This window comes from Phyllostomus discolor, chromosome 1 (assembly GCF_004126475.2).
Source record: "Phyllostomus discolor isolate MPI-MPIP mPhyDis1 chromosome 1, mPhyDis1.pri.v3, whole genome shotgun sequence".
NCBI classification, from domain to species: domain Eukaryota; kingdom Metazoa; phylum Chordata; class Mammalia; order Chiroptera; family Phyllostomidae; genus Phyllostomus; species Phyllostomus discolor.
In genome coordinates, this window is record NC_040903.2 from 134,457,205 (window position 1) to 134,482,624 (window position 25,420).

General features: G+C 39.8%; 1 protein-coding gene across 5 annotated transcripts in view; it reads right to left on the bottom strand.

The window, feature by feature from the left end:
* The window catches only part of NPAS3 (neuronal PAS domain protein 3), an 854,510-nt gene that overhangs the window by 221,606 nt on the left and 607,484 nt on the right, over positions 1–25,420 (bottom strand). For all 5 annotated transcript variants that reach the window (XM_028506629.2, XM_036029409.1, XM_036029402.1 and 2 more), the window contains one exon: positions 17,639–17,728. In XM_028506629.2, coding sequence (XP_028362430.1) covers positions 17,639–17,728 — 90 coding nt within the window. The remainder of the gene's footprint in view (positions 1–17,638; positions 17,729–25,420) is intronic.

The following is a 25,420-nucleotide window of genomic DNA, read 5'->3' on the forward strand; positions in this document are numbered from 1 at the left end:
AAGAATTGTGAAAAAGTAACGGCATCATATGTGCCAGAAAAAAAAAACAACTGAGCCCCCATTTGTCCTCAGGGGGTTGCTTCCCCTTGGTTGTGCTGTGATCGTAGTTGAGGAACACTGTTTCTACAATGCTGCTTGGTGCCAGGCTAAGTCTGAATGTTCCAGCAAAAGTTTCAACCGCTGCTGTATCTTTTCTCATCGCAACAAGTAAATATTTACCTCGTGGCTTTGAAGAGCTGTGGTTCATCTCACACTTTTTTTTTTTTAAAAAAGGAAGATTAATTTGAAACTTATTTCCCCCCAGCCCATTTATCCATTCCTACATCTCCCACAAAGGGAAAGACTCAAAGACTCAGAAGGGGGTGCTTTTAGGCTTTTTTTTTTTTTGCTGCATTACTCTGAGTGCCTGCTTTCTGTTCTTTATTTGTATAAACATGGTACAATAGTGCATGTGACTTCAAGTGGAAGACACCCGGAGATCAGGTAAGAGTTCCTTGCCGGTGGCAGGAGATGCCAAGTGTGGTGTCTCGCTGTAGATTTGTATTAGAAGAGGGCATTTCAAAGTGGCCCTTTCTGATCATCGTGTTAAAAAAAAAACGGAGGTGAATAAGGGTGAGCATTTGAAACCTGGGCAAAGCCCCCGCAGGCAAGAGTATTTCAATTTTTTGTTTTATTTATTGAGATCGCCCTCTCTTTTACTTAATGAACAGTGCCAAGTTATTCTGCACTGCCACCGAGCAGGAGCTTTTTAAATGATTCAGGGAAGTATAGCTTTCATTTAGGTTTGTGCCCTCCAGTCTGTTTATACTGGTCGATACACTTGTCTGAAAAATATAATGGATTAGCACATCACTCAACAAGCTAGTCAGAAGGCAAGCTCAAGGCGACAGACACCAAAAAGTAAATTACGGTCAGCAGTAGGGGTAGGCCGTGCCCAGAGCTAGGAAACAGCGTATCAGCACAAAGCCCCCATTCTCTGAGAACGGTGGTGGAACTGAAAGGGGTGAAAAATTTACACTCAGATACAATAAAACAATCAGCTCTACAAATGCACACGGCACTACACACTCTGTGCGTCGTGGTGCCGAATGCGAAGGGAGCCCGGCTCTGACGACCGTCCCACACGTTGGAGCCTCGGCGGGGAACAGACGCGATGGCATTTGCTTCTTGAATGGGCCCACTTCTGCAAGCACGCACATATCACGGCTTACTTTACACATTCCATTTAAATATTTGTGAAACGCCAGTTTGCTACAGGTTTTTACTCAGCAACTCAAGGGTTGAGGTGGGCTACAAGGGGAGTGGGGGGGCTAAAAAGAACAATTTATTCCTGCTTAGCTTTCCCTCTCTGTTTCTCCTCACTCTCCTCATTTCCTTCTTTCCACTCTCTGAAAAAATAAAAAACAGTATTGAGATCCATTCTCAAATCTTCGATTTGTATTTTCTATGTCACCTACTTTACATGAACCAAATCATCACTCCAACAGCTCTAAGTCTAGTTATCATTGTTGAAGTTTTCTAATATTTCATAATCAGTGACAATGAAAAAGGACAATTAGAAACAGAGTTTAAAAGCCCCAAGGGTTTTTGATTTTTACCATAAAATAAATTTCAAATAATAAAACAAATATGTCACTTCCCTTACCAAGTGCCACTGAAGGACAGTAATGTTTTCAGACATTGTACCTCCACAGGAATATTCTTTTTAGCAATGGTGTGCTCACTGCATGGAGACAGAGGAACAGAAAAAGAATGCGGGAGCCTCAGCATTCAGAGAGAACTAAGGGCCACTGGAAAACCTACAAAGTCAAAGAGAAACTTGGGCTGCTTATATGTGATTTACAGGGAGCAGAAAAAGAAGCAAAGATGGGATTTTAAAGTTAAAAATATTACAGATAGTACTTTCTCTACATCTTTTCTGTCCTATATAAATTATCAGATGTTCATAGGGGAAACAATGAGTACAATCCCTGAATCTTGGATTTAGACATTCTTAGTGGATTTAACCACCAGTTAATAGTTTGAAGATCACTCTCGGACATGGACAACACTGTGGTGATTGCTGATGGGGAGAGGGGTATAAGGGCACTAAATGGTAATGGAAAAAAACACAATAAAGCTTAAAATTAAAAAAAAAAAGGTCAGAGGCATCAGACTGCATTCTGGTGGCTAACAAGCTACACTGGATGGTACTAGTTAATTGCACCAGGCTTTGGTTCACAGTTGAATCTGTTACCCACCCCACCCCACCCCACCTCACCAAGGCCAGATATCCTAGGGATTTTGTCTGGAAGACAGTATCTCCATCAGGTTTGGCAGAAAAGGGGATTATCCTGTCCTGGGCCTGTGAGTGGTCTTTCTTGCTCTGATCATCCCTCAGGCATCATTGCTACGTTGCCTATCTGTGGGCTGCACCCCTGTTTGGAGGGAACAAGGCTGGCAGATCAGTGGAGCAAAAGTAACTACATAGTTTTCTTCTGGCTTCACCTGGTAGAGACACCATGAATTCCTTCAAAACTGATCTCTCTCTTTCCCTTGCTTCCACCTCCAAACTTCGTCCCCCAACTTCTTTCCAGCAGAAGAGCAAGAGATATTCCTATTTATTTCCCAAGTTCATGCTTTTCACACTGTTAAATAAATTTATCCTTTTGAGACCTGGGTCCAGAAGTTATTTCTGTCTTAAACCTTTAATATATCTTTTCCTACATGCCCAGCTTCTCAATCTAATGTTAAAATCATCTAATCTTAAAGATGAGATCCATCAACCTATGTCCCCCTCAAACTACTCTTCACCTTTCCTTTACCATTTTTACCTCCTTTGCCCCTAAACTGCTCAAAAAAGGGACCAAAACCCACTGAATGGGTTTGTACCTCTTGCTCAAGGACCCACTTGCATTTCAGCTTCATCTGTTACTAGTGTTACTGATATTTCAATCGCTGACAATCTTCAACTGGTGGATGCAATGGCTCTTTTCTAGCCTCAGAATATTAAACTTTTGGACACTTGACCACACCCTTTCTGAAAACAATCTCCTTTTCTTTGATTTTTCGTAATGACAACTTCCGTAGCTCTTCTTAAGGAAGTGACTGTCCAGGTCACTTACTGAACCTTCGGGTTTCGTTTCACATTCGGTTTCTCTCCCTCTGCCTGTCAGTACACTGGGATCTTCTCCAAGCTGCCTTCTCAGCAGCCTGCCTTCTGGAAATGCAAATTATCCTTAGTAATCTCACCTACCTCCCTTGCCTCCAGGTACTATCAGTATGCTAACCACTTCCCCACCTGTGCCTTTGAACCCAGCCCCTCTGTGAGCTCTGAAGCCTGTTTATTCAACAGATTCCCACAAGCTTCTCCAATGCCACATGTCTAAATCAGAACTAAATTTTCAAACTGCACTTCTTCCTGCTTTTCAGCACAGTTAATCAGACACCCAGGCACTGCTATTACCTGAAAAAGCCCTCTCAAATTCATCTCCTTCTCTTTATTTCTACTTGTGAGTCCTATTGTAATTCTTTTATTTTTTTTTAATCTCTTCCCTGTACTATTTACTGGTGCTTTAATTGGAAGATGTCATATATCTTCTGTTCTTTTTACCAGATTTCTTTTTGAAGCACAACTCTCATATGTCTTTTTTTCCCTTGAAAACATTTTATGGCTTCCGAGGATCTAAAACCGAAAGGCCAATGTCCTCAGCTTCTCCTGACACCCTTTCCAACTTGGCCCCATCCTGACTTTCCAGACTCATGTCTTTCCATCAGAAATGACTTTGCACATACGCCTGCCTCTGCCTGGAATACCACCTTCCTCTTTTCCACATGGAAAATGCCCATCAAGGCCTGACCTAAACGTCATTTCTTCAGTAAATCCTTTGCAAACTCCTTCTGGCAGAGTCACTCATCCACATTCTCTGTTTCCGTGGTTTGCAGTGTGCATCTCTCTCTCTCTCTGTCTCTCTCTCTCTGTCTCATGTACTTTTAAAAAAGCCAAGCAGTGAAAGACAAATACCATATGATCTCACCTTTAACAGAAACCTAATCAACAAAACAAAGAAACAAGCAAAATATAACCAAAGACACTGAAATAGAGAACAGGCTGACAGTGTTCAGAGGGGAGAGGGGAGGGAATTTCAGGGGAAAAGGGGAAGGGTTTACAGGAACAGTATAAAGGACACATGGACAAAAACTAGGGGTGGGTGAAAATGGGAGGGAGGTGGGGAGGGCTAGGTGGGTGGGCTGGGATGGGAATAAAACATAGAAAATTGTACTTGAACAATAATTAAAATAAAATTTTAAAAAATTGTAGTGCATCTCTCTATAACATCCATTGTTCATTAAGTTATTTCAGACAGGCTATGTACAGGTCACTAAAGCCTGATTACCATCTCTATAGCATCTTGAAGACACTGGACCCTTAGGGGCAGGAACAATGCCTTAGTTATTAATAGCCCCAGTTTGTAGCAGTTTTGGCACATGTAGATCACTTAGTATTGGTTAAATGCTGGCATGCATGCACGCATATTAAATGTGTGGCAAATGTCATGGGTACCCTGCATTTAGATCCTTATTATTGGTTCCTGGGCTCTACTGAATCTTGGAATATTTCTAATAATGTTGAAGAGGAGAATTTTGAGATGTATTAATGCAACTTCATCGGTGTTTTCAGAAGTTTGTTGACATGTGCTGGCACTGTGAGAATAACTATTTTATGGTTTTGAGCAGGATGCTTAATTGCTCCAAGTCTCAGTTTCTCTTAATCCATAAACCTTGAATAATTCGACCTGTTAATTACCTAAAACTTCCCAGAGGCAGCTAGCAATAATATTTAACAGTGAGTTCTTTGGAGAAAAATAGCATGGGTTTAAATGCTAGTACTGTCACTTCCTAATGTGTGACCTTGGGCAAGCTATTTAACCTCTCTGAGCCTCAGTTTGCTTATTTATATAAAATGGGGATAGTAATTGTACCTCACATTAGTTAGGATTATAAATTTCAATGGTCATAAAGTGCTTAGAACAATGCTTGGCACACAGTAAAGGCTTAACAAATGTTAAGTATAATTATCATTCATTGCGAGGCAATAAATATAAACAGAAAAGAGTAATAGGAATACTTCACAGAGAAGGCATCAGGAACACACATGTCAATCACATGGATAATAATACCTTAGAATTGTTTAGAATTCTATACATTTTCAATGTGTTCGTAATTTTGAGATTCTCAGTCACCCTATGAAAGCTTTGAGAAATGTAACAAATACGAATTGACTATGTTTAAATGTGTAGAGTCAATACAGTCAGTATGTCTCCTCAAAAATGAAATATCCTTGTTAAAAAGGAAGTCAGTCTGTCCGTGGCATTAGCCTAGCACCACAGGGTAATGATGAAGTCTCTGGGAGAACTACGGTTATTGACATCACTGACCTATACACACATCCCCTTCAGCATGGTATACAGCACTTCGGTGCCCTTGTTTTTGTACAGTTGCTATTACCAAGGCCTTTCAATTTCAAGTGCTCAAACGAGAGCAATTCATATTTCAGATAATCTGCCAACGAGGAAAACTAATTTCAAAATATTTGATCATAAAAGTTGTCCTCAGCTTCAACGGAGATAATTTAGTCAAATAATATCAGATAATCTGAAAGCAGTCTTAGCAGGAAATTGCTAGGGACTCCATCTAAGCAGCCTCCATTTGCACTTATATAAATGTACTGAAAGTCTAGGAGACTTTGACAGCCTGCCATATGTGATTTCATTCCATAGCCTACCTACTTTACCATCAAAAGTTATATCCTTTGAAGCATTGCCAGAATTACTTTACCCCAGCAGATATGCTAGATGTGCCCTTTAAAAGCCATATCATTTCTTTTCTACTCTGACTAGTTCAGGGTAGCATCTGCTCAACTAAATTCCTTTGAAGGTTAAAAATAAAATAGCCGACTTCTTGCAGGTTCCCCTCCCCCACCCTATCCTAGTGCTTATGATAAAATGTCCAGCGTTGAATGAATTTCAGAGAGCACACATTTTTAAAGACGAAGGAGCCTGAGAAATCGCCCCTTCATTTCACACTTAAGAAAAACTAAGATACAGGCTTCTCGCAGGTCGCCAGCCTGATTAGCAGCAGAGGTAAGACCAGAACCAGGTCTCCTGGATCCCGGTGCAGGGCGCTTCCTTCTGCTTCTCCAAAGACAAAAGGATCATGCCAGAAACCGACAAAAGACACACCACCGAGGGAGTGCCTTAATTTTATAAACAGAAAATGAATGCTTGGATCTCACCTCCAGGAAAACATTTGCTTTTTAGAAATAGTCACACTTGGCACCCTGTCTCCGCAGTGCTGCTGACAGTTGCAGGCAGCTATTCCACTGTTGTGACTTGGAAGCTGATGCCCCCAAACAGATCAAAATTAGTAACATCCTGATTCAGGATTGTCTATTTTCCCCTCCGCTTGCTAATCTATGCTTCTTTTATAATTATTTTAAAAGGCACTATCTGATTTCCTGAGTACCGCCCCAGGTGTTCTCAGTGATAATGAATGGATAAACATATCATCCAGTGTCACGGAGCAGTTGTGACATTTTAGAAACATCTTCAGTTTAACTCTTCTCATTTCCATGTATGTTACACCCAGGGTTACAGGCCTGTGTTTTTACTAAAGAGCTGAATGAATCCCGGTAATTGCATGATTCACTTGTCTGCTCAAGTGAAAAGGTTTTGAAATGTAGTGAAATGGCACAGTCCTTTCTTGATCTTTGAAAACCCTGCCATGTCAATTTTAATTAATGAACTGGAAAAATTATGTTTTTTTTTCTCTTCTCACTTTCAGGGAATTGGTTCCCAGTCTTACCTCTTATTCTCCTCGAATTTGTATGTTTTGTCCTGAGGGATGTGCAGACTTCTGTAACTCACACAGACACACAGACAGGACCTCACGAGCATGCCAGACTTCTGCTGCACGGCAGTTTGCAGTGATCCTGGACTAACAGCCTGCCCATGTTTCCCTCGGCCAGATGACCAGGCTGCAAAGAACATTCCCACCACAGTTGGTGACCGAGGCCGAGGAGCTCTCCATGCTTACTAGGGGTGGTGAGCCCTGCTTGCTCTTAAAAAGAGGTTGTCTGTCAAGAGAACTTCAATTTCTACATTGTCATTTCTGATTGAGCTTAAAATGGAATGCCTCTAAATACTTCGATTTTTGGTCCTCTCCCTTCCCTTCATCCTCTTTTGATTTTGTCAAGTAGATAATGGACCTCTGCATAGATATTTAAAAGCGAGAAATGAGCTCACCACTTAAAGGAACATGTCATAATATAAATAACCTTTATTTAGCCATTTTGCAATTTTGCTAGCCTTAACATTTCTTAAAACAAAGAAAGCCTGTACATTTACAGGGAAAGATCCAGATCCTAGCTAAAGCCACCACTCCTGGATTTGGTAGGTTATTCACAAATTAAGTTGTTCATTCATCTTATATGTGAGGTACCCACCTAAAAAAGAATAATTTATTAAACTCCACTGAAGTATGAAAGGCATCACCAATTTTTCTTTACTGGCCTAAAAACAATCACCAGTTTCACTTTTTTTTCTTAGTGGGTCATAGCAGATTACTTTCTTTGAACCTCTGTTTTGAAGTATTTTACATTGAAAGAGAGAATATACTATTTACATTTAATTCTTTAAACAATATATAGGTTTCATAGCATCTCCCCTATATATAGAAAAGTATCGTACATTTTGTGCAACTGTTTTTCAAGCTCCAAAAAGGAGCAAGCTTAAGAATTAGGGATTTGCTAACCAGCATCTGATAAAGTAAAATTGGGACAGATAACTGAAAGACAGATTATAGAATGATAATAAAATTCGGAGGTTCATAAAGCCATCTCCTGTACTATGTTCCTTAAAGACTTAGCTCCTTCCTGATTGAGAGGCAATTTTCTACTGTTTCCTTGGCAAAGCTTGCTAAAAGGGATTGCCTGTGGGGCCTAAAATAATGCTTCTTTGGTGGCAGAGAGGCCCAAAAGGAGGAGGCTGCACAAAGCTTGCTTCACCAAAACCTAGAAGAAAAGCTAACAGGCACCTATAATTCTTTGCCTCATGTGCAAATGTTTGTTCTGTTACTGCCATACTTCTGAAATCCACCAAATGCCACACTTAGCACACAGGTGTTCTTTTGTCACCTCTGCTAAGGGCCTTAATTTGCCCCGAACACATTCATTTCAAACCACTGTTTTCCTTCCCAGGGAAAACTTCTTTCTGCATACATTTTCTTGCTCTCGAAAAGTCTGCATAGTTATTGAAAGTAATAGATTTAATCTGCCAGCACATTAAAAATTAACCGCATCAGAGGAAGTTTTTGCCTTATTATCGAATATGGTAAATTTGCAATTGTAGGAGGCTAGAAGGGGGAGGATATGCCCAAAGGAAACCTGGTTTGCTGTTTTAGTGAATCATTTTGAAAATTACTTATATCAGTAGACAAAAGTACAGTAGGCACAAAGAAATTTAGAAAGAAACCAATTTATATATTTATACATGTATATAGGCATGTCCATCTAAATCATTGGAACAAAGGCTATCTGTCTCTTTAAAAATGACTACTTAGGAAAAAGAGATTGCACCGTTGGACTGTCATCCAGAGGGGAGAGAGGGAATAAGGAGGATAAAAAGCCACAGGGCATTTGCTGTCTCAAACCAGCATCGATTTTCAGGTTATCAGCCTGATTCTAGAACTTATGCAAAAATTGAAGTCAATTTCCTTATTATATTCCAACTGAAATTATTGCCATGTTACTTCTGACGTGAAAACCATGTCATCTTATGTAAGAGCTAAAACCCAGTATAGATTGAATGTGTGTGTGTGTGTGTAGAAATGAAATTTGGATTTCACATGAATTTAACGATTTTATGACCTTCTTCCCAGGAGGTCAAGTTATTTCTTATTCTTCATATGAGCAGTTTGCACTTGCTCACCAGTCTGATAGGGTCCAGGCTAACTGAGGAAGGCTAGCTGGCTTAGGTGTAAAGGTATTATTTTGCATATGTTGCACATTATAGACAGAAATTATCTTACTTTCCAACTTTGCATAATAAAATAAGCCATTAAATTAATACATATAGAAAATACTGCTTGTCAGGCAAAGAAATGTACATTACTTTCCAGAAAACCAGGGACATTACATTGCCAATGCCTGCATGAATAATACATGGGTTAATTCAAAAAAACACCATTTCATTATTTAAAAATGAATAAATTACAGGCTTAGAATGATGACTAAATTTTCTTCTCCATCTTACTTTTGCTCAGTGCTCTACTTCAAAAATGAATATAAAAGTACCACTTTATCCACACAAATCAAGTAAGCTAGATCCTCAAAAAGTATCCTTTTTCTGACTTTAGATTTCCTGATGCCATAAAAAGTAGACACTCCATTTTCTTTTTTTCTCTTGATCATATTAACCCTAGAAATTAAGAAGCAACAGGAAAGACCTTCAAATTATATATTTGAAATTGGTGAGCCTTTCTTTTATTGTCTTGTGGTTTTGTGGTTCAGTCTGACTAGAAGAGTCCTTCAGCACACAGACTTTGTATGTTTTAGCCTCAGCACCTGGTGAAATATGTCCCAAGAAATAAATATGAAGAATATAATGCTCATGTATGATGACACAAATTTATTTTGTTTTCTTTCAGAGATTTTGGTTTACTCTGAAAGGCCTGTTAAAAATCAGTCCCACTTGGGGACTGATGAAAGCATGGAAGAGAGAAAGAAATGCGCCAGTAATCAGAAATTAATTTGGAGTTAAAATAAGTAAAACATCCCCGTGCAGTGCATTTAGGCTGAGCATCAAGTGACAGCCAGCAGATTATTCTACCGATTTCTAATGCTGGAAATTCGGATGGCATTTACTAGCATAACCTTTCAACTCTAAGCACATCAATAGAGGCCGACAGTGGCTTGAAATATGATTCCTTGCAGATAGCATATCCTCATTCATCTGACTGTGCTGCTCTGTGCTCCATTGCACAAACAGCGTCTCACCCACTTCTGAGAGGACACTAATAAAAAAGGCATCAATTTTCAGCTCTAGTACTACTGTGATCTCTTTATATGTTCGACATCCAACATTAAATTAAAATGCTGTTATAAATCCTACTTTCTGAATCTGGAATGAGTGTTGGGTTTTTGTCGCATGAGACTGCAGCAAATCTTGTCAAAAGCAAGGAAGCACGTCTTGTTCACTCAGAATTAATGTTGTGGATGAAAGAAGGAGGTAAAAGGGGTTGAATATGGTGAACTGAGGGTGTCAAAGCCAGCGGGGACTGTAGCTTCAGGGTGCCACACCAGGCAGGGTATTTGCTGCTTTCAAGAGGTGGCTAATCAAGAATTGTAATTATCCATGACAAGCTGTGTGTGGGAAGATGACTGATAAATAGACAGGCGCACACGCATCCGTATATATATCAACAGAAAAAATTTAAGCATAAAGAAATGGTCAATTATTCCTCTCTGGCAGGAAAAATGTTTTCTAAACATGGTCATCCTGACGAAGCCTCACGAATTACATCAGAGGCTGTGACAAAGGCTGCCCCTGGGATGCAAAGCCTGACAGCAGAGGGTGACTTGCTATTTGGGCCTTATGTCAGTATTACGTAATTTTAAAGTTATATGAGAAAAACCTAGAATCACTGGATGGGGAAGGAACAATAGTCTCAGAAACTAAAGCACATGGATTAAAGCAGTTTCAGAAGCTTTCTGTGTGAAGATTGCAGGGGAGGGGAAAAAAAAAACCTCGCAAGTAACTCTAGGAGAACATTCTGGAATTTTTCTATTCCTCCTGATAAAAAGATTCCTGCTAATACAGGTTATCATCTGGAACTATGAGAACTAAGAGGTAATAAGGGCTTCAACAAAGACACAGAGCATGGAGCTGCGGTGCTCTTCTGCCTGGCTCATTCATAATTACAGATGAAATAAAGAGGCGTGTTTGCCTATTTGGAAGGGTGGGGTGGAAGGGAAAGGGGGGAAGAGCAGGCAGTTCAATATCTGGATCGAACAGAGGAACTTTCTCCCCTAAGGATCCTGGTGGGAGGAACCTTGACATGCACAAAGTCAGAACGTAGACAAAGTTGCCCTGGTGAGAACGATAAGGTCACCCGTGGGATTGCTGAGATTATCTCTGTCAAGCACTCGGACAGCATGCAGTCAAACGATGCATCATGCAGTCATTTTCGGGGGGGGTGGAAATCAATTTCTTCACCAGGTCGCTATTTGCTTTTCAAAGTGCCCTTGTAGGCCTTCACCACCAAGCATTTATCAATTTAAATGTTGTAAATTGATAATGTGCCACAGTGCCTTGTACTGTTTCTGAATTATTTTGATACTTATATTTCCTCAATAGTCTCTAAACCCTCGGAGCTTCCACATTCAAAAGGGCATTTTTCTTTGTTAAGCCCAGAAGTGATGAACTTTTTATGATTAGTACAGGAGAAAAATGCAGACTTGCCAGAGAGGAAAAAAACACGTGAGCAGAAAATTATACATTTTCTTTTTTTAAAAAATTAAGGTATGCCTACTTAAAAGACTTTAAAAAGTGGGGCTACAGAGCAATATTTGGAGGGCTACATGTACTCTTTTACTGAAGGAGTCTAGTTGCCCTGTGTCTCATATATTTAGAACATCAACTGGAGGAAAGGCTGACGCTGGGCTCCATTATCTAAACCCTGTGTCGTGTGAAGATCACCCGTTCTTTTTGTCTTTATATTCCAGTTATTTAGCATGTGATGATGCCAAACAAGAGCAATAACTTGTAAGGAAAGCCAATGCCTGCTTTCTCTTTTAACTCACCAAAGAAATATACCTATGTTTTATAATCACGGAAGTGAAAGAATTAACCACATACTAACCTCAACTTAATTTGCATTGAAAAACACAGAGAGGAAGAGTTGAGGTTTGCACTTTGGAAAAGCAAAAGAAAGACATGGCAGTTGCGAAGCATCTTTAACCTCCACTGATTTATTGGCCCTCAGCCAAGTTATCAGGGGAATCTAATTCTTCTTTATTATTCAAATAAACCACATTTGGCACCATGGTTCCCTTTCAGAATAGCTTCACAAATAGACTGAGCTCTGTCATTTATTTGACCTTGTACTTGTGTGCTGTAGCTGTAATTTTATTTGCCGTTCTATATAACAAATGCAGAGAAATGTAAAATATGGAGATGAACAACATGATGGGAAAGGAGTTTATGGTAAATCTATCTTCATGGCTTAAAAAAAAGACCAAATTTAAAACAACCATTTACCCCTTTCACCTTCACCTCTATTAGCTCTTATATCTGTAGCCACCCTGCCCCTTTCCCTTTCAGCAAGCTGCCTTGAAACAAGCCCATTTGTAACCTCGGCTGCAGCTACCTTTTGGCTGGCTTACAACAGCAAGGAAGTATCTTCAGTGATGCGGACTTAATGAGAAGGGAAGTGACTCATAGGCAAGCTGAGCCCTGGAGGCAGTGGGGGCAATTGGAGTGCATTTCAAGGGAGGGCTTAACTGGCTGCAGGGTATTCATAATGATATGGCAACGGGGAAAAATCTGCACATTTCCCAGTTTGATCTAGATCCCACTTTATTTTTCATTTTACACTGGCCTTATTCCCACAATCCCCCTCTCCTCTGACAGCTATCAGTCTGTTCTCTGTATCTGTGAGTCTGTTTCTGTTTTGATTGTTAGTTTATTCTGTTTATTAGATTCCACATATGAGTGAAATCATATGGTACTTGGCTTTCTCTGACTGGCTTATTTCACCTAGCATAATGTTCTCCAGGTCCATCCATGCTGTTCCAAAGGGTAAAATTTTCTTCTTTTTTAATAGCCAAGTAGTATTCCATTGTGTAAATGTATCACAAATTTTTTTTTATCCATTCATCTACTGATGGGCACTTGGGCTGCTTCCAAATCTTAGGTATTGTAAATAACAGTGCAATGAACATAGGGATGCATATATTCTTTCAAATTGGTGTTTTCGGTTTCTTTGGATATATTCCCAAAAGTAAAATTGCTGGGTCATAAGGTGGTTCCATTTTTAATTTTCTGAGGAAACTCCATACTGCTTTCCACAGTGGCTGCACCAGTCTGCATTCCTCACACCAGTGCAAGAGGGTTTCCTCTTCTCTACAGGTTTTTAAAGAGGACTCTCTGTTATCTTGAAAACATTCTGCTGGCCTAGGTGTACATCAGAATCATCACCTTTCACTTTAATTTCAAGAAAAATGTTTTCAGAAGCTATGTTTTTTTTTTTTATCCTCTGGTTAACTAACACCCATGGCCTCTGTCTATGGCAACTATAATGTTAACTTTCTCATCAGTATTTAAAAGAAAATGCAGGATTTGTGTGTGGAATAGTGAAAGCTGATTTAGAAGCACATAAACCATCAAACTATCAATGCTATTTTAAGTCCTAGATGCCAGAACATAACTCTCAAAATAATCTTTGGCACACCAGCAGCTGAGCGGGGAGGGGAGTCTTCTGCCTGCCTATGAGATTTGCAATATGTATGTGTTTGTTATACGGGTCATTACAGCTTTGCTTTAAATGTGGACTCCACTGGAAGCAAATCAATACATATAATCCACATATTATTCCTTTCCAAAATTGTATTTGAGATTTTTTTCTCTTTCTGGCTCAGAAAACTTCTCTTTCCTTAAGAAGTGATTCTTCCTTATTTTGAGGGTTGGCTATATTTTCCTTTCTGCTTTGGCTAACAGGACACTCACAGCTAAATTTTAAACTTTATCAGACCATTTACATCTGTTCTTGTTAGCCTCTATTGTGTTTTCCTATTCTGTGGTAAAAGATTACCTACCTACATCTTTTTTCCTTATACTCTAGTTCTATTTTGCTATTATTTTTTATTGTATATGTTTATGTAAGCTATTTCCTTTGTCGCAAGTGGAGGGTATAGGCCAACAAATAAATATTTCTCTAAGCTGCTTCAAATCCTGTATCAAACTAGAAATGCTTTTTATTCATCATATAAAGTCTCTTTTGGATTCTTGATGATTAAGCCTCTTACGGGTTGAAAGAGATTTTGTAAAAGCTGGGTACATATCATTGCTACATTTTCAGTGTTAGGAAATCTGCTCTGTTTTCTCCCCTCATTTTCACTTCTGCCTAGTCTATTACAGCTAGAGAGCAGAGTTGTGCTTAACAGCTCTGAAGACCATGACCAGGTATAAGAAATCATTTAATCTCCATGTAAACCAAACTCAGCATCGATATTTAGGGGTCTTCCTTTAAGATAAGGCCTCATGGTGAGTCACTGGAAATCATTTTCACTTAGGGAAGCAAGTCAACAGTATCTATTTCTACAACCTGAAACATCTCGGATGTTAGGTTAAATATGTATCTCTGGCAAAGTCAATAGGGCTGCTGGAAAGGTTCAGACATCATCATGGATCCTCCATTCCCATCGTTATGACAACATGAAAACACGTTAAGGAGAGGTACTGGCACACACAGACACCGCGGCCATCAGGAGTGGCTACACTTGGTGGAGTGCAGAAGGAAAATCCGCTCTGGCTGTCTCTATGTTCATGCCACACAACAGAGCTCAGTAGAACTTTCTCTATTCAGTTTTCTCATGAGCCAAAGAGAATACTAATTCTTTCTTGAACATAAGCCGTTTTAAAGCCACCATATTTATTTACATGTCGAAGGAAAATAAAACTGAAGAAGGAAAGGAATGCCTTGAGAGTTACACATGCAGACAGAACTGTGCTCTAACACACTCCTGTGCTCACAATATTCCTCAGTAATTTCACTCTGTAAGTCTTTGATGATACAGTTCCATGTTGTCTTTATTTCACAAAACTGTTTAAAAAGGAAAGGAGGAACTTTAACTTTATAGATTCCTTATCACCGTCTAAAATTTTATGGAATAACCATTGAAGCAAAGTTGTAGGACAGAAGTAGAGCATTTGGTTTGCATTTAATTAAGGGTGCATGCATAAAAGAATAAGTATTTACTCAATTACTTTGAGTATATTTTACACTGTATGTCACCATGAGCATGCCGCATTCCCACAACTGCAGAGGGCACTGAGAAAACTTGGGAAAGGTTATGTCTCAGGAACCTTAATTACCCAATTAGGACTTAGTATGTTAACTGGGTTGGAAATCCCTTCCCAAAGTTTTGGCATAGCCTTTTTTCCCCCTCATTCTTTGGCCATTTAAAAGCGTACCATACTTAACAGATTGTTTTCATGTTGACTCAGAACTATTATTAAACTTTAGTTCTGAACTCTAAATTGATATTGGTATATCAAAAACTCACTTTCTGGTGAGTACCCTTCATCATTTCAGCTGCATAAAGCCTCAAAGGACAACCTCTGTTTCATTCCTTAGAGCTTCTACTGGCACATTTGGCTGTTTCTGGCAACACTGAACACACCCACACAGAGGGTATGGGCACACCAGGGTAGCGTCTGCCCCGAGGAAGTCCAGATGCTGACTAAAAATATGCACTTTAAAACCCATCATGTATGAGCAGGGAGTGGCTGCCTGGGAGTCACCAGCTACTGGGCCATGACTACGTGCCCACTCCATTCTGCAGAAACCTCGATGATCTGACTCAGATTTCATGACAAAAATGACTTAATGTTACAGTAGAGAAGCAATGAAATAGACTGCTTTTAAGGAGCAACCAGCAGGGGTTAAAGCCAAATTTGTCTTGAACAGATGATATTTCAGATGGCCACACTATTCCAGATGCATCAATTTCCTTGAAAATCCAATCCATATATGTGCATATGCTGTGCTGGCAGGAGGACTGACTGAAATGGCCAAAACCCAAGAGCTAATATTCTTTTGGCCAGAATAATGCAATTATTATTTTCCTAGCTATCAGTCTAAGCATACAGAGCCATCTGTTATGCAAAGCAAACATACACATCTCAATTACAGAAAATGCAGTTGCCTTGACAGAATTTGGATTACACCACTAACCAGGGCTATAAAATGTATTTTGAGCTAGTATATAATGGATGCTTTTCAGGAGTTCCCTAATTAGCATTTACCTGCTTAAACTAATTATTCATCCTTCTTCCTCACTGGCTGATTAAACTTTGTTGGAGAGTCTGCATAAAGCAGATGAATATGCGCATTGCAGAACAACAAACAGCAACGTTTCTGGTTTTATACAGCATTATCATGGCGGCACACCAATTTCAAAATTGGAGATTCCCAATTCTAGGTCCCAAACAGATTAAGACAAGGCTCAAATTCTATTAAAGGCAATTACAAACCCAGGGCTTTCAACGAGATGCAAGAATACTAATATTGAGTTAACAATAGCTCAGTTTCCATCATTCGGTTTGCTGAAGTCCACGTAAAATAGAATTACTATCTACACACCATAGCAAATAGCTTGCATGCTCTTCAAGGAAGAGCCTTGAATTCTCAACAGTAAATAATCAAATTTGGCAGTGTTTTCCCTCCTCCCCCCAACCTTCCTCAAATGCCAAAACTCTCTCTTTATTATTTCCCAATGTCTTTCTTGATTTAGCTATTACCAAGCAAACTCACTAACAGCCAAAATGTTCCCGCCACACTGAAGGCCTCCTTAGAGTGGTGCCAACTTTCAGAAGCAACGGGCCTGGGGTGGATCCGACTTAAGAGGAGACAAATCTTATCTCCATCTTTAGCTCCAAGGGGCAACTGAATGAGAAGTAGATTATCCAACTTGGCAGATCATCACACACACAAAATCCCTCCCACCCAGGCTGCACTTCCCTTTTGCCAAACCTCCAGATGAAAAGGGTCAAACTCAGCCAATCGCCTGCATGGGCACAAATATACAGATATTCAGCATTTTTATGGAGAAAACATCTGGATAATTAGTTGGATTGCAAACTTTTCTTCAGGGTATTTTGGCATTCTTTAGACACAGGCTGTGTCTTGGAATCCAACGGAAGTAAAAATGTTGTGTTCCAGGGGAATATCGAAAACTAACATCTAGGATTTTGTTCCTTGCCCCATCTGCCCTCCTTTTCTTTCCTTTTAACCTCTAACAGACACATGTGAGTAATTAAATGGCAAGTAATAAAAGGTGATCTAAGTTTATGAAATTGTCTTTCAGCATTAGGAAGCATCTGCAAAGGCAGTGAAATATTTCCTTGCCGGAACCCTCCCTGAAACACGTTTTAATGGTCTCTTTCAGCATTTCTTGACTCCAAATGACTCCCTGTCATTGTGTCAGCTCCCAGGATAATGCAGGGTTCTCCATAAACATCCAGTAATAGGACACAAGGGAAGCGCTACCCAGGTGTCCCTCTCCTACCGGGCACAGAGGTTTTAAAGTTCAAAACAACTGAGGGAAGAAACTTTCATTTGTTCTCAATAAATTAATAATGATCCTTGGGTGTGGGGAGCAGGTGAGGAAGGGGACTAAAGTTTTTGAGCACAAGTTTATTCTGAACATTCCAAACTGACATACCCTTTTCCCATTTGACACTGTGAGAACAGGCAGGTAGGGCCATCGAAGAATAACTTAGGTAATTCGTGCTAAACAGAATATCCACTAAGGAAGGAAAAGCATGAGACCCAAGGAGCCTTCACAATCACCGCCAAGAATCTAAATAGCTTTACTTACTTGTGAGAGGCCTAGGTAGATGGAGACTGTTTCGGAAATGTACAAAAATTTTCCTTCTTGATTTAGTGCAAATACAAAGCCATCCAGGGACTGTAGAAAAAAAAAAAAATATATTAATAAACATATATGATGGAGATTTGGTTAGTAAGGGATCTGATACAAAATAACACATACCATATTGAAGAGCATTTTTTCCTATGTGTTTAACAAAACTCATAAGATCTTTTAGCATTGCATGAATAAATTACAGGTCTGGATTAAGATTACAAGCTTTCCTTTATTTCAACAACTTTCTTAAGTCCCTGTCATTCTGATCAAGACACATTACACTCATGTATAAAATCAGGTCATGCTGATTTTATGAGATACTGCCTTTATTTTGGGGGATTCAGTAGTCACTGAGATTAAATCAGCAAGACTCTCCATTTAATAGCTGAACAGGAATAAAAATTGTAATGAAATAAGAGGAAAAAAACGCTCCCATAGGAAGAGCAAGTAAAATCACCACTGGAGCTACTACCGACATCAGTCATTTGTTAATTAATAAAGGATTATGCCCTCCCCACTCCGAGTGCCTAACGCAGGGCTGTCACACTCATCTTCACCGGGGGCCACGTCAGCCTCGAAGTTGCCTTCAAAGGGCTAAAATAATTTCAGGACTGTATAAATGTAACTACTCCTTAACTGTTAAGGAGTTAAAATTACATTCGCCCCTGGGAAGGCAACTGCGAGGCTGATGTGGCCCCCAGTGAAGATGAGTGTGACACCCTGGTCTAAAGTGTTAGAACAAATAGAAAAAGTCAGTACATTGTGGGTGAATGTTTATATAGGCTGAGACCATACAAACTGTGATCCTTTTTTGCAAAACTCTGTATTAAAGTTTTATTGTGATAGTTCTACTTTCTATTAAGACTCCTGAAATGGAAACAAAAGAAGGAAAAAAAAGAAAGATGTTAACACATCACCTATAACTCTTGAAATCTTAGTTCACTTTTGAAATGGAGGGTTGCATTTTCAGTGTGATAAAGGGTGTGAAACATTGTGAACTCCAACTGCAGCACGCCACTCACACTGAGAATACATTTGTTTCCAATTCCTGTGATCCAGGTGCACCTTGTGTGTTCCATCATCCTCATGTTTTTTGTTTTGTTCATTTATTTATTTTTAACCAGGCAGATTGTACAAATACTGGTTGTATGGGAAAAGTAGTTTTAAAGATGAGTGGTATTTACAGAGGCTATGGATTTGGAAGTATAGGAAACCCACAGTGGGAACAAGATAACTGGCAACACTAAATTAATGACATAATTCTTAAATATTAAAATGTGGAAGAAGCATGTACAATTTAATTAGAAAAATGTATTGCCTCAAGTCTCAGCAACAATCTTAGTCTCCTAAAATACCAAACTCTTAAGGGGAGAGCTACATATGTACCAGTATGTATGTATATATGTATCTATGCATACTGGAACACACGTGTCTATATATTTATATATACATATGAAATTCAAATTACATGCTTCCTGGTCTTTTTTTTATAGCCCTACTGGTCAGAAACTGGGTATCACCCAACCTCCTTCTCTTATTTAGTGGGTCCTAAAAACAATTCAAAAGTCACATTGCATTGTTCCACATGAAAGCAAATTACATGATAAGCATTTGGCTAAGACAGTACAATAATAATAGCTTCATATTCATTAAGTAATATGTGCCTAGCAGTTTACATGTATTGTTTCTTTTAATTTTCACAAGTACCATTTGAGGTAATTATATTATTATCTGCATTTTGCATACTAGGAAATTAAGGCTTAGCAAAGTTAGGCAATATGCCTGTCCCTAGTGAGTGGTAGAGATGGGACCAGAAAGCTGACAGACTCAATAAGTATGCTTGTCTTCCACTAAAAATAAAGACTCTCTTATTGGTATGTGTATATTAATGAAAAAAATAAATTGTTTAGCATTTCTGAAGTTCAACTATTTACATTAAGAGGCAGCCTATTACTTCTTAAAATTAATCACTTGTTTTTGAATGATCTGTGCAAATGACAGAATCCTCTCATTGGTAGTAGAGGGGAAACGGGATGACAAGAGTGCTCATAAGTCACTCCCACAAGAGGTTGCCTGGCCACCTCTGCCCTATAATGCCCCTCCCGGAACCAGTACTGGGACAGGGAGCAAAAGACTACCAAAGAGAACAGCTGGGCTCCTTAGTTTTGACAAAACTGCCAGCTCTCCCCACCAACCCCAGGTGAGATCCAATCTTTCAGGCTCAGAGTATGGCACAGTGGAACTTTATTTAAACCAGTGTGAAAGGGAGAGAAGTTGCTTTTGCAGAAGTTTGGAAAGGATCTCATTCAACACGTCCTCACCTCAAATTAGATGTCTCCTGAAGGTGACTCATGAGGATTATGACTCTCCCCCTTTTGAGCTTCCCCATGGAGACAAGAGCCTGGTTAGGTTTTTCATTCAACTTGATAGCCACAGCCTGGCCTGCAAGCACCGAGCGCACGCAAGCCATCTTCTCAAATCTTAAAACACCACTGTCAGATTAGAAGGACACACAGAGAGCGATCCCAAGAGAACATCTATGGGAACAAGTGACAGTAGAAAGGCTGATTGAGAGAAGACCTAGAGATAATCTGTATTCCAAGTCCTCATTTCACAGATGGGAGAACTGAGGAACAGAGATGCTAAGTGGATGGACAAGATCGTACAGCTAACTAGTGGCAGAGCCAGGATTAAATCCACTCCATTTGTACTGTTTAAGCATTTATGACACTGTATGGCCCTGGTTGCTTTATTCAACTCCCAAGGAGACCGAATTTGTGAACAGTAGGGCAATGTCTTATTCACCTTTAGCCAGCACCTAACAACTGCTCAACCAAGGCTTAGTGAGTCCCTTTCTACCTCCAAACCCAGTGCTCTTTTCTTTATATCACACATGCTAGAATTACTAAGAGGGATGACAATTATTTTCTCCAAGAGGTCTGTTTCTGGAGCTATGAGGTTATTTGTGGATTCTGATGCCACAGATGTCTAACATAGCCTGGAATATCTTCTGACATTTGGAAGATTAGTGTTAGACTGGATTCTTTTATGGTCTTCCAGAACACTGAGTGCTATTTATTTGCCATCAATATACATTCTTTGCTTTCTCACCTAAAGGTATTATGAATTCTTAATGTTAGGTTCATATCTGATGTATTTACTAAAATGCTAGAGGAGGTCTGGACACCACAGCAGGGGGCAGGGGTATCTGGAGGCTAAACACCTGACACTATGAAGCGGCAGCAATCTAAGGACTGGCCAGTTCTCCTTGGCAGAAACAGAAGCTTCAACACATGTTCCAATTTCCTGGTGAGATTAAAATGAGTCTCTGTCTACATGATACAAAGCAACCAGTCAATTCAATTAAAAATAACAGCTAATTTGGTGGGGGAAAAAACAACTAGTCAGATTAGTTGTTATCTGAGATAAACAAAACTGGTTAGCTACATTTTCACTTTATGCTTATCTGTCATTTCGGTCAATTATACCTACAGTAAAAATGAATGCCCATAACTCAAGTTACACTACCTTGCAAATAAAGAATGGGATACAAAACCAGGTGCAGAGTGGATTGGCAAGGTTGCCCTTTACATCGCTATTACTTTCTGATTCAGGGGCATTCCTGTCCCTATCTAGAGTTAGCTGTATTTTGCTACTCAGAAAAGTTTTAAGAGTAGCATGGTATTAGTTTGATGTGGGTATCTGAATTTTAAAAGATGGAAGGAGGAGAGAAACATTCAATCAGTTAGTCTTGGGAACCAAATGTGATTGATCTGAAAGTTCAGTGCATTTTTTAAAAACTCGAATCAAGAAAGCTGCTCTCTACTGAGCTGTTTCAATCACTGCAGGCGAGTTTTTTAATTTTTTTTTTAACTGCCCACTATTTTCAACAGGCGCCAATTAAGATTCTAGGGTCAAAGGGTTAATTACATCTTCTTACTCAGTATGTAGAATTTTCTGATTATTAACTAAGGTTGGATTAAGATGAAAAAGAACCTACACAAATGTTAATGCTGGTCCCTCCTTGAGAAGATTTATTATAAAGCCATGCTGAAATCTATCTGCTTTCCACAAAGCAGATGGAGAACAAAATCTTAGAGAAAACAGTAAAACAGACATTTTAAAGGCATGCAAGTAGCTGATTTATCAAGACAGTTGTCTTATTACTTACTAACACAAGTTCTAAGCCATCACAATAGGGCTGAGAGGGGATTTCCTTTGTCACATCTCAGCGAGTCCATGAGGTACACATGCAGGAGTGAGGCTTGGAAACAAAAGTCAGGAGCTACAACATCTCTGAATAATAGTGCCTGTGATTACAATTTGCATCCCCTGACATAAGTGCAACATATAAAGGGTAAGGCAGAGTTTCCTTAACCCCCAAAGTTGAGAGCCTCTAACAGTATTTGTCAAATGATGATGTTATTTCCTTGCAGGGTATGAAACTAACTATAGCTTCATAATTGAAGGTATGCTAATGTTTAATGCATTGCACTAAATGGATTTATATTTGTCAAAGTAGTTTGTCTCTGCTTTCTTTTTTTCCTGCATATTCTGCTGCAGCCAAATGCCAGAGTGAAATCTTACTGTGGTGCCCTTATAGACACAACTCGCATGTACATCACTGGTCTGAAATTAGCAGTTCTTTCTTCTCTATTTCCAAAGCAGAAGAGAAAAAAAATCACCCCAAACTCTTTTCCTATGACCTAACTCCAGTTAGAGTGAAGAATTACCAGTAGGCTAGGTTATTTTAATGACAGATTATTTTAAACTAAGCCTTCACCATCTGTTCCACCCCCTAATTATGAATGCAAAAAGAACATATTTCACAATTACATCAGTAAAAAAGTAAGATATACGTGATTTAAATGCATACATGTGCTCCGTGTCCAATGCACCGTGCATCTGTGATGCTCTTCTAATTCAGTCTTAGATTATAGAGAAAATACAATGATAGAGGACAGTTTCTGACACACTCAATTTTCCCTCAAACCCAGGGTTTTTCATTGTTGGGACATAATTCTGTTAGGACAAGAGCAGAACATGAATTTGAGCACAATGCACGCTGGCCATTAGATGCAACTATTTTATAACTGCTAAAATGGATTTGCTGCTAGTAAAGGGAGGCTGTATGAGAAAACCGTTTCTGCTACCTGAGCAATGGGTGAGCACCAGCAATAAACGAGGCTACTCTTGAGCCATACTCCATTATCATGAAAAGAGGCTGAGTGAATAAGCCAAGCACAAGAGAAGCTGGGCCTGGAGACGGAGGACTGGGGTCTAATACCTATCTTTCTATTGTGTTTTGGCAGCAGATAAAACACTCAGAAGGAAAAAAAATGTTTCTTAAATTTTTTGGCCTCTGGATACAGTAACACTTTGATAGAGCTCGTTAAAATGCCACACTGCCCTCTGATTGCACTCAGGAGGTGATGCTGCAGTGCTCAGGCACACATGTGGACTCCCAGCTACTTCAAGGAGAGCCTGGGACAGTGCCCAGAAGTGCCCACATGTATCCGTTTATGGGGAAGAAAAGTTTCCCAAAATTTGTCTTTGTAATCTGAGTTTTAACAATCAGGCATTGTGCAGAAACAAAAACCTTATTTTTAGAAACAGGAATCTAAGTTGACTAAATTTCTCAGAGTGGATAAAAACATACATCAAAGGTTCTCACTCTTATTTAACTCTTAGGACTCTCCCAGAACTTTCTGTGTCCTGTGCCTCTTCTCCTACCTGCCCCCTCAGCCCATCCCAGTGAGTCAGCAACACGAAGGACTGCACAAGTCTTACATACCAAGAGCCACATGTCTCCTAACCCCAACACCAAATTAGGTTAGTCAGGCAAAATCTGACTATTTGCCCACTAACAGAGAATTCCAGAACAGCACACTTTGATGCCTCAAATTACCTTTGCTAAGAGTTTCCTAAAACATATAATCCAAACCTCTTAGGTGATAAAACAGTGCAGAGAGATAGAGACAGCCTCTCTTCAGCTCTTAGGCAAGAGGAACAGGAATAAAAGCGGGGATGTTGGGTTAGCGAAATGTTAAAACATGAAAAGACTGAAGACATCTGCTTTCTGAGCAAGGAGATCAGGTTTTGCTCCTGCTCATTAAAATTCCATTTTGTGGGAGCTGTGTATCAAAGTGCTGACCTTTTTTTCTCTGGGCTGCTAGTTCAAGCCTTACATCCAGCCTTGAGGGATATAGATTTCTTGATTTGAACATCTAACCAAATGGACACCAGGCTGTGGTACAAAGAGGGATACGGCACTGGCGGAGTACATGGGTCTGTGTCTCTGAGCCCCTAGGGGTCACCTGCAGGACCCCCCAGGGTCTGTGGCTTGTCCTGGGGGATTGGAACCCCACCTGAGGCGTAAATGACCATGTGCTACTGCTCACAAGCTCCTCTTGCTTCAGGGAAAGCATTCACACTAGTCATTCTAAGGCACAAATATTCATTGGAACATTAAAATACCTGCTTTTGGTTCATGTGGTATAATTTACTGAAACACAGGCTCTTCAGAACCTAGGAGTTAATTCCTTATTGTGAATCTTTCCCTTTGAATTCAGGGTTTTCTTTCAAGTTAAAGAAGGAATTCCCAGGCCAGCAGGAGTCATCCAGACAGTACATTGTATTGGTCCTGGAAGGCTTAAAAATGTCACTGCTTTGCTGTGGCTACACATGGAGCTTGGTCACATGCAAAGACACCAGGGTTCCAGGTGTCTTTCAAGTTGTCTGCATTATACAAAACAACACAAAGAAAAGAATAGATAATAATTGTTTCTTAGACATCCTGTAGATCACAGAATACTGGAAAATAGGGATGGTCATATTATACCACATGCAATATGTACAATATAGGTCAAATGTACTATTATATATCATATATTATAATACACATATGCCATCATATTATAGTATAGGATGTCTTAAGCAATATTCACTTCACTCAAAGGTTCCTCATAGAGGAGGGAGAAGGAAACTAACATTTGTTAGGCAAATTACTCAGACCAAATGTGAGACAGATATATTAAATCCTATTTTACAGATAAGGAAACTGAGGCCAGAGGAATTAAGTGCACTGTCCAGTGTCACACATCAGTGTGCGGCAGATTGAAGAAAGAAGGGTCCTCCTTTCCACCTGCTGCTGGGACTACCTGCTGGGCCCTTCAGTTGTTTCGAAGCCCATCCTAGCTGCTCGAAATCTGTGCTTCCTCCAGCATTTCCTCCCACATAAATGATTCTTGTGCTCCTGCTGTTTAGGTGTGATGTACTCAGAAAACACCTGCTGAGTTCTTACTGTGCACCACACCTCTGCCAGCTGAGGTTCACAAGCTGAAAGAGGACCCGACTCAGGAGCTACTTTCTTATAGAAGAATCTTATGTGGGATCTGAGACTAAGAAAATGAGTGAAGCTGGAAATTAACTCCCTAAAACAAAAATCTGCAGGGCCAAGGCAGTTTTCAGCTTTGGATCCCCTCAATACATGCCAGGGACCGCTGTCTGATATCACAGAGCTTTGCACCTCAAATATGCTGTCTTTGGGTTGGAACATCATACATAGATGAAATTTGTATATTTTTTAAAATTTCACTGATGCATTGTAGGAGACTGTTCTTGCGTGGTGTGGGCCCAGCTCCTACTTGGAGATGCACAGAACCCACACCCACGGATAGGTTCTCCCGTGGGGAATCAGGCCTGCAATATGCCTAGGCTCCTTTGAGTCTTGCT